Source organism: Buceros rhinoceros, unplaced genomic scaffold (genome assembly GCF_000710305.1).
Source record: "Buceros rhinoceros silvestris isolate BGI_N320 unplaced genomic scaffold, ASM71030v1 scaffold1815, whole genome shotgun sequence".
Taxonomy (NCBI): domain Eukaryota; kingdom Metazoa; phylum Chordata; class Aves; order Bucerotiformes; family Bucerotidae; genus Buceros; species Buceros rhinoceros.
In genome coordinates this window covers 208-10,549 of record NW_010410949.1, presented here as the reverse complement: position 1 = coordinate 10,549, position 10,342 = coordinate 208, and the positions used below count along the sequence as shown (strand labels likewise).

The following is a 10,342-nucleotide window of genomic DNA, read 5'->3' as shown; positions in this document are numbered from 1 at the left end:
CCTGCCACAGCTCATGCTCCGTGATCCCCAGACTGTTCACTTCTTTGTCAAGCCCCTCGAGACATTTCACAGCTCATGCATTTCTCTATCACATGGAATTAAATGCTGTCATCGAGTGTTTCTGCTACCCTATTTTATTTAAAGACAGAGCAGTCTTTGTGTCCTAGGAAGTTCTAGATAAAAGCAGACAGGGGACAGAGGTTGTTTGCCTGCCAAAGCAAAATGCATTGGCCACCATGCCCTGGCACCTGCCCAGGGTGTCACTGCTTTCAGCCCTTTGGCTGACCTTCTGGCTCCAACCGAAGTCCATGCCCCAGTGCGGGCTGGGCTGGGAGGCAAATGCCACTGTCATCCATGGCTGGGTGTATGTGAAGGTGGCTGAACTCCATGTCTCAGAGGAGAAGTCTTATGTTGGGCCGGTGATTCAGGTGTCCTAAAGGAAGCTGTAGGTAATCATCTTCTTTCACACTGTTCCAGACTGGGGTCTCTGCTGCCACCAAGCTGGTTCCTATATTGGACATTAAAACATACTGCGGTCAGTTGTGCTTGCAGATTGCAAGGACCTGCAGCTCTCGGTTCTTGTGTTCACACAGCACTTGCCGGGGCGGTGCTAAGCCTGCTAGTGACTATTGGGTGGTAATTATGGTTAATATTCTTCGGTGGCCGACAACAGCTTCCAGTGGCCTCTCTAGTAACATGAGCCTACCATTAGATAGGGATAACCACCCCTAGCCACTTTTTCCACCCCTTAGTCCTTACACAGTGCAGGTAGGGGGTCTTTCCATATCACAGCAACGCTAAGGCGGCTGGAGTGTCTCTCTGAACAGATTAATCTTAGACATCCAGTTTATTCCTAAACTGCAGGTGATTCTGATGGTTTATATGCCTTTTACATGCACAGTAATGAGTAGAATGACCTTAGAAAGGCTGTAATAAATATAAACCTCTTGGCAGAAGCTGCAGGGAGCAACTGAAAAAATGGTATTTTCTTGGGTTTCGGATAAGTCGAGGGGTGAGTTCCAGTTTAGTTCACAGTAAGCCCAGGAAATCCAGCATTCTGAAAGTTTCAGATGTGCTAATTTTCCTGTAATTCCATGCCTAAACATTTTTAAACAGTTTGATCTGAATTAACGTGCTGTGTTTTATGACACGGGTGGCACTAGGATAACTCACACTGCCGGAGAAATTTCCCTTTTTATCTGCTGCTGATGGTGATGTTGATTTGTGTAGCTGATTCTACATCTCACTGAAGAGCTATATATGCCATACGCACTACCGAAGCTTACCAGTGGCTAACCAATAACATACAGGCCAACTTATCATTCGTTTTTACATCATTTGCACGGTGGAAAATACTCATTCAGAACTGATGAAAGAGGCAATCAATGTAAGGTAAAGAAAATTTTGCTTGGCTGAGTTTTCTTAAAATGAATGGAAGACTGTGAAGGATTTTATCCTAAAGACAGGTATGAGTGGAAAGAAATTATCCTATAAACAAGAATTTTAGCATATTTAATAAAGAAAATAAAGGTCTTGGTGACTGAAAGTCAAGTCAGTGCTATGTCATATTTGTGTCTGCATAATAAAAAATCATTGTAATTTTTGCAGAAGATGATACATATTGTATTTGTTACATATTGTATATGTATTGTATACATATTTGTATTTGTTTCCCACAGGAGTTCATTAGACTGGGCAGTCTTAGTAAGTTGTCTGGAAAAGGTTTACAGCAACGGATGTTCTTTCTGGTAAGCAAGAAGACAGTTTTTCTTTATGTAATGAAACGTAGCTATAGGCAACTATTAAACATACTGTTAGACTCCAGTTCTGAATGACAACATTTTTAAACAGCCTTATTTAAGTTAACATAATACAGGACCTGTGTAGCTGGTTGTTAAGAACTTACATGTTTCTGTCCAAACCCAATATTCTCTTTGTAACTGCTTTTTACAGAGATAAAGATACTTATTTTTATATAACACTGTGAGTAATGACAAAATAATACCTTCTAGCACATTGCCTTAAATAAAAGCAGTCATCATAAAATGAAAAGTGGTACCAGGGTTAGTGATCAAGTCCAGAAAAGAAGATAAAAATCTGGTTCATCTCAAGATAAAGATATTGTTCATATCCTGGTGATATGAACAATAGTCCACATACTGCTCTCTGGACATGCTACAGCACTAAGTTTTTTCAGAAACCATCTAGTTTCAGCCCACGAGTGCCCAGCATGTTGATGGTCCTGACTTTACCTGGAGATACGTTTTGTAGCTCTTGCACTAGGAAAGATTATCTCTTCCCACCTTATTATCCTCCTATCACTTGCAGCATTCTCAGGGTCCGGTGATTCCCACTCAGTCTCCGATGCAGAAAGAGCCAACCAGATGGTTCTTCCTGTCTCTTCTTCCCAATCAGCTGACATGTTCCCAAGCTCCCCATCCTGCTGCTGCTGAGCCCTTGGTGCCAGGGCGCTGGGACGCACAGCAGAGTACATAGATTTTCTAGTCCAGTGTTACAGGGTGAAACATTAGAGTCAGTGCAGTGTGGCAGGAAAGTAGACTCAAGAGTACCAGGTTGGAAGGGACCTCGAGGATCATCTAATCCAACCTTTCTTGGCAAAAGCACAGTCTAGATCAGACGGCTCAGCCCCCCAGCTGAATCTTCAAAGTGTCCAGTGTGGGGGAAATACTTCCTTGGCTTCTTGTATGCAATAGGTGTAAGACAGTGGGTATGTAGAAAAGCTTGGGAGTGTGCTAGGTTTTACAAGGTGTTTGACATTTAATCTTTCCAATGAGCCAAAGATGTAACAGTTAAATCCACCTGGATAGGATTATCCTCTAAGGGCACTACCACAGTTCTTGTTACCAGATGCTGCCTTGATATTATACCTGTATAAAACATTAAAAAGTTGAGACTCGACTCTCAAGTCAGTTACTCACACTGTCAAAGAAGTCTTTGGTCTGGCGGAAGCACCAGAATGTTATGGAGGTAAAATCCTGGGTCACTGTGTTGGGAGTCTGAATACACATGTAATCATTGGCAAAATTAAATCCCCCTCTAGTGGCTGATCCACATAGTATCGTGAATTATTGCTGTTGCATTGTAGGCATCTGTGGTGAGAGCTTTGTTTCACATCACAGAGTATAGTTTTCTTGATGCAGCTGACTGATTTGAGAAAAACATCCTTTGACCCAGGTGGCACAGTGAAGAATATGCTGTTTGGTTTCTGGTAACAAACCACGGGCAGTCATTTGACATGCTTTTGACAACTGCTGTTACAATCAGGAAGCTCTACAAATTGAGATACCCAGTCTCTTCACCTTGGTATTTCTATCCTAAAGCCATCTACCTTAAAACAGCTTCCTTCTGAATATGGGGAGTAATAGATAGCACTTACTTTGTAAGAAAGAACTTAAGCTGGACACACCTCTCTCAGGCATGCTTGCTTATCTTTCTGCACAAATTAGAAGAAAATATTGGTGGAACACACCTTCCACAGCTGCAAACTGCATCAGTGTGTGAAATGTGCCACTTGTTTTCACTGCTGCTGTGCCTTGTTAGTTCTGACCCAAACATCACAAAGGGAATTTTAGAACGCAGCGGAAGATATTGGGTGGAAAACTGTGGGAATGCGCCTGAGAAGGAAGGCAGGGAAAATAGCAGGTGCTAATGCTAGCTCCTGCCATATTGTGGAAGCCAATATTTTGGATTCATACATTAGGACTGCCGTGTACGTAGTCAGCCAGTACTGGCCAGCTTTCCTCTGTTTACCATTCTGATTTTTTTCTTCTATGTGCATACATGCCAACATCATTCTAATAAGGCTTATTCTTGCTTTTCAGTTTAATGATATCATGTTGTACACAAGTAGAGGCCTGACAGCATCTAATCAGTTTAAAGTCCACGGGCATCTTCCACTGTATGGCATGACAGTAAGTACTGTGAGAACTTAAGGGATTCACAATTAAACGGCCATTGTGGTCCCATCTTAACTGCCTGATGAATTTCTGCTGGACTGTTCACCAGCAGCAAAGGGCTGTTCCCTGATTCCGAGAAGTGGCTTACATTGTGCAGTGCCTGTACTGGCTTCAGCATGTGTTCATGCAGCCTTCTACACAAAGGTGATTATATAGCAAAATTGGGGAGAAAAAGGCATTTCAGGGGGCAACTTCCTCATAATGCAAACTTCCCATGAGATGGGGTTTTTTTTAACCATAAATTTAACCATGATTCTTCCATATAATCCATCACCATTTGCTCTTAGACACACTGTGCAAGGCAAGCACACAGTAGTGACAATCTAATTCCTATAAAAAAAACCCCACGTCCTAATGTTTTTGGCTCTGTATCTTAAAGCCAAAGTAGTGGGAAACCGACAGCACTATGTCATTTGGAGCTCTTCTTGCAATTCTCTGGGAAACAGCCAATTGGAGCTCATAGCACCTAGTAACCCCTTCTTCTTACAGGTTTTCAAAAATACCTTTGCAACTTTCAAAACACTTTCATTCCCTTCTGTTATTTTCATTGGAACTTCTCATGGGTTTGTATCTATTCCGTACTGTTTTCCTGAGAACTGAGTTATGTAATCACTAGCACAGCACCTGAATTTATCTAAACACCTGCAAGGCTTCAAGTTTTATCCAGCGTTTCTAGGAATCTACTCGATCGTTGATGTCCAGTTGGCATGGACTTACCTCACAACAGAACTGTGTTGTGCTGCAGTGTCCAGAGCACTCCCAGCCCTTAACTAATCCTTAAGTATGATTAATCACTTTTCTGATAAAAATACCCCTATTTTCCTTTTTGGTTTTGACTGAAAGCAGGCAAAGCCATGCTTTTCGATTAAGAGCTTATTGCAGAACTCACTTACTGTTTTTTCCAACTTAGAAGCCACCATTTTTCTTCCTCAGTACTTAGCCTGAAATTGTTGTTTGTGAACATTTCTCTTAGTTTTCTTTTCCCCAGTGATAAGAGCTTGTTCAGTTCACTGTTTCACCTTAAGAAATAGGTACTTCCTGCAGTCTGACTGCATGTGGGCTTTTATCTCTCAGATAGAAGAAAGTGAAGAGGAATGGGGGGTTCCTCACTGTCTAACGCTACGTGGTCAACACCAGTCCATCGTCGTCGCTGCAAGGTAATTCAGTGGAGACAACATGCACTTGTAAACCGTATTTCTCTGCAGCTTTCATGGTGGAACAGATAGAAAAGCGAAGACGTGTCTTTTTGTTTGGGTTTGCTCCTAAAACAATTTCAAAGGTATATTATTTTGTGAAAACCAGTTGCAAAAAAAAATAAAAAATAAAAAAGATGAATGAGACAAAATAGAGCTGTAATTGTGCAAATCAGAACCAAAACTAAGTTACTGGGGAAAAAAATTAGCATCTTGTGTCTGAATTTATTTATTTAAAAATATGCTCAGCTTGTCACTATTTCTTAGAGTTTGCTTTCATCCTGTACAAAAGCGAATAAAACCTGACTTTTCATTGTTAGCAGCCGCACTGAAATGGACAAATGGACCGAAGACATTCAGATGGCAATAGACCTGGCGGAGAAGAGCAGTGGCCCTGCCCCGGAGTTACTGGCTAGCAGCCCTCCTGACAATAGTAAGTAAATGCTAGAGAGTAGGTTTTACTCACTTCTGACAGTATGACTGGTGATTGCTTCTAAGCAAAGTGGTGAAAAATGCTGCCCACAGGTCAAACTGATACATCTGAAGTTGATATTTTTATATATATCTATAGGTATTTATATATGTGATGTTTTAATGTTCTTGTTGATGTTAGCAGAAAGTTTCACTGAATAGAGAAGTGACTTAAGCATAATGATTCCAGGAGCTATTTAACAAGATTTGGGTAGTACCTGTCCATGGAAGGTATTAAAATCACCATCAAAGCATGGTAGTTAGTCTTTGATTCTAACACTTGCAGAAACACATTTAAAAAAAAAATAAAAGTCTATTTAACATCTGCACAAAATTATTTCTAAAAGTGTGGTTTAAAATTAGTTCACAATATTGTGGACAGAATTGATTTGTTTAATTTTTCCAATTATATATGTTGTTGCATAGAGGAAGAAAGATGCTTTTTCCCTGCATTTCATAGAGTCTCCCGATGAAACTACTGTAGACCAGGAATCTGAGGACGACCTCAGTGCATCCCGCACCTCACTCGAACGTCAGTCACCACACCGTGGCAACACTACGGTGCACGTCTGCTGGCACAGAAATACCAGTGTTTCAATGATCGACTTTAGTATTGCTGTGGAGGTATCTGCCTCAGAACGATCTGAACTGCAGCTCCAGCCTCGCTCTCGAATGACAATTTCCTTTTTGCTCCTCCTTGTTAAGTGCACTATTCCGTTGTCTCCTTCTGGGGAAGTTTCAGGCATACCTATTAAAAACTGACTCCCCTATCCTCAAATGATGGCATAAACCATCAGCCAAGAAACATGTATCCGCTGCCTTAGTGCATCTTTGTAAAATCTGTTAGAGCAAGTAATTTTCATAGAAGCAACTGTCCAAAAAAATGCTGATGCCCTTGAAAATTTAAAGCAGGTCAAACTATCTCAATGCTTTCAGTTACAGAGAAAGTAACTGAACTTGAGCGGAAAGGATATTGTCTTTAGCTGCTGCAGCCAGAGTTTTAATTATGTGTATTACTAACGTACTTTCTTTACCTAGCCATCTTTTCTGGAACCTTGTCTCATTGCTCAGTCTCATCTGCTTTTTCCTTTATTTGCGTTTTCCACCTCAAAATAAAAATCCTTTTTTCCCCCCGATCATAGCTAAGCCAATTTGATACACATTCATTAATCCTGTATTCAACAGATGAGATGCAGACACTGACTTTTCAAAGATTAACATGAAAGACTCCTAGTTCAGTGCAGGTCTTAGGATGAGGTGGTAAGCCTGCTTAGGTGTTCTTCCTTCGCCCAAGAGAGGCTCCAAGGAGCTCTGAATACTTTATCACAGTCCTCATCAAATGGAAATTTATGCTGAAAGAAAACGGTAAAAGGAATCTTAAAGCTGAGCTGGCTTCTGCTCACAAGGCAGCCCTCAGACATCAGGTCACCATAGTTCTAGAGGAGATGCACTGACGCAGAACTTAGAGGTGCAAGGACAGGCGATCTTCATAGCTTCTGTAACTGCCTGTGTTTTTAAACACAGGGTGAGCTGTTGAAATGTAGCAAAGCAAATTATTCGGTACTAGAAAGCACTTACTGTAGAACCTCATTTCAATCCCACAGAGGTGGATTTTCCGCTCTTTATATCCCTATATCCTGCGAGGGAGGAACATTTCAGCATGGAACAAGGTCTTGTATTTTTCCCTAAAGCGAAGGACTTAATATAAATAGATACAATATTTAAACCAGTGACTAATTCTAATGAGTAGTTAGGCAGATCTTTTGGTCTGAGGTCAGTGCTCATTGATCCTTATTTTGGTTCCTCCCCGTGCCTCAAGTGAATGCAAACAAACCACTGAAGACCAAACGCACCCTGGACACATACCGTGTTCTGTGAAAACATCTTCAGCTCCACTGCTGCTCCATGTGTGGCAGGTTATGCTCATGTTCACATCATTCTGTTGGTGGCTCTCACTTCAGCATTATCGTTTATTTTCTTTGTGTCTCTCCCTCCTTTCTGTCTCTCCCGTGGTAGAAGATCCTCTCTCTGTCAGTGACTGTACTTCCCTACCTGCTGGACTGATCAGTGATCAGCGGCCTGTTTCCATTTCATATGTCTGCTGGTACCGAATGCAAAGCCTGTCCTTTTATGATATCCTCCAGAGTAATGAGGTAACAGAAAATTAAGGAGTTCGCCTGTAACTTAGGGCAAGGAGGCAGCAGTCCAGATACCAGAGAATGGGATGATTTAAAGCAAAGGCTTTAATGCATGTCCAAGACTGGTGAAAACAGACCATTTTCAAGAATATTTCATTTGCAGTAGATAGATACACCAGGACCACCAGACTTTGACTATTAAGCTTTACAAATTGATTAGCTTCTGCATTATTTAATGAGAATGATGTAAACTGCTGTTTTGATCCAGGTGAGCGCCCTTGCAAGGAATGGGAAGTAATTAGTAATTCACTGAGCGCCCCCCTTCATTTGCAAGGCGCAATGATATTGGACTTCCTATCTTCACTATGTGAAGAGCAGTTTCTTCTGCCAGCCGTTATGTACTTGTACTTGGTTACGGCTTCCTCCTCCTTTTTGTTAAAATATCCAAACTCCAGCGAAGAATAAGATTAACAGTCCTTGCATTTGACATCTTTGAAAAGTTACCTTGTGAACTCACTGGGTACTGAGAGCTCAATCTCTATCTCCAGTTCTAAGTACGTCATAACTTACTTTCCTTTACATCACAAATTCATGTCAGACTTTCCGTTTCCATCATTCTATTTAAGTATCATTCAAAAAGAGCGAAGACAGACTAGATAGCAAGACTGATGTTTAGTAATACATCACTGAAAGCCACCTCAATTTAAAAAAAAAGTGTAGTAGCCTGAAGTTTTTGGAGGTACCCAGCTACAAAGAAAATGTTACATAAAGTACTACGTAGTGGTAGAAAAATGCAAAAGAAAAATTCAACCAAAACATTTTCAGATACAACAAGGTCACATGAAACCAGATAAAAGCAGATAATTTTTTTACGATAATTGAAGTTCAGGTACCTTTCACTCTTATTCAGCTACTTTTGATCTGTTTCAGAACCAGCTGTCTGGAAATCTCCTGAGAAAGTTCAAAAACAGCAACGGGTGGCAGAAGCTTTGGGTGGTGTTCACCAACTTCTGTATGTTCTTCTATAAATCGCACCAGGTAACAGACTGCACAAGGGTGTGTGGCTGTGGAAAACCTTCTGGTTTTGACAAAGCCAGAGCAAAGAGAGAGACGTTGATGTCAGTCACAGATGCTATAGGCGAGAGAAGCAGGTGCACTGGTCACGGCTGGAACATGGAGCAGAGCCCGATCTCAATCTGCTCTCTTGTCAATTGAACGACGCGTGCTGGTGTCCTGGAACTTTCCACGGTCCCAGTACACGTCATCTAGAAGAACAACAGATATCCCTACTGCTCAGAAATTGAGCAGTTTGAACAAGAGTTTTCTCTTGTATTAATCCTGGAATTGTTACAACTAAAAACATAATAGTGACTGACTGACTTACAAATTTTGTTTACCATCACTGATGGTCAAACCAGAAAGAAGAGCGGCCAACGATTAATCCATGAGAGCAAACACCCCACTGCAAAAGTAGGGATTTTCTGTCTAGAATCTGTTGGAATTTTTAATCTCTCTGTTCAAGCAGGGTGCGAGCATGAAATAATTCCAATTGCTACGTTGTCCTTTCATTGCTATAGAAATTCTTAACAACAGAGTCCCTGCACTAAAAAAAATGGACAAGACAGAATTGTAGGATAGTCTACACATAAGCAGGATAACGAAGTGGTATGTTCACACATGTCAGATAAAGTAAAAAGCCTTAAGCAATGAGTGCTGCAGGGGGGCATTACATTGCTAAAGGAGGAGGTGTTTGCGAGCCCAGGGTGAACACACACGGTGCTTCACCAGTGCCGAGTGATGGAGCTTTATGTTCATCAGTTCGAAAGTTTAAGATTGCAGAGGAGTTTCTTGCGAGGAAATACCTTATGACAAGGATCTATAAAGATGGGCAAACTGAAGCTACCAGATGATTTGAAGTTCATTGCAATGGTATGAAGTTGGTATGTTTTTTCCAATGCACGTGTGGAACCACGACGATGACCTTTAAATGAGCATGTGTCTGTCTTCCAGTTTACTTACGTGCTCACTTTATTTAAGGCCATTTGATCTCACAGCATCTTCCATCATTTCGTTGCAGGACAATCATCCTTTAGCCAGCCTTCCTTTATTGGGATATTCACTTACCATTCCTTCTGAATCCGAAAACATTCACAAAGATTATGTGTTCAAGCTGCATTTCAAATCCCACGTGTACTACTTCAGGGCTGAAAGTGAATACACATTTGAAAGGTAAGCTGCCCTCCTGTGAGAGGGGATGTTGTAAAATTCCAGGAGGTTTTTTTTCCGAACAAGGTTAGGGGAGGCGAAGCTTAGTAAACTGATTCAGTAATACAGGCAAGGAGTTCAGCACAGCTAGGAAAAGAACCCTTTAAAATATTAAAAGAATTTTTAAACCTGTGTCGCAGGTTGAAAAAGGGGGGCTGTTTCCCACTGAAAGGGATGCGACAAAATAGTGTGTTGGCTGGAAAAGCAAAACCGGCCAAACCACACATGAAAAAACCTTTGATGCTTGTTAACTGCTTATCAGCATGTTAACGAGCTCATTAAGGCTTTAGTTGGGCAA

At 41.2% G+C, this 10,342-nt stretch overlaps 1 protein-coding gene across 1 annotated transcript in view; it reads left to right on the top strand.

Moving 5' to 3' along the window:
* Nucleotides 1–10,012, top strand: part of FARP1 (FERM, RhoGEF (ARHGEF) and pleckstrin domain protein 1 (chondrocyte-derived)) — a gene marked incomplete at its 5' end in the record, with an annotated part of 68,908 nt that extends 58,896 nt beyond the window's left edge. Inside the window, 7 exons of the mRNA XM_010135779.1 lie at nt 1,680–1,748; nt 3,843–3,932; nt 5,052–5,134; nt 5,491–5,603; nt 6,102–6,265; nt 8,710–8,817; nt 9,857–10,012. Of these exons, the coding sequence (XP_010134081.1) occupies nt 1,680–1,748; nt 3,843–3,932; nt 5,052–5,134; nt 5,491–5,603; nt 6,102–6,265; nt 8,710–8,817; nt 9,857–10,012 (783 nt within the window). The remainder of the gene's footprint in view (nt 1–1,679; nt 1,749–3,842; nt 3,933–5,051; nt 5,135–5,490; nt 5,604–6,101; nt 6,266–8,709; nt 8,818–9,856) is intronic.
* Nucleotides 10,013–10,342: the final 330 nt, after the last annotated feature.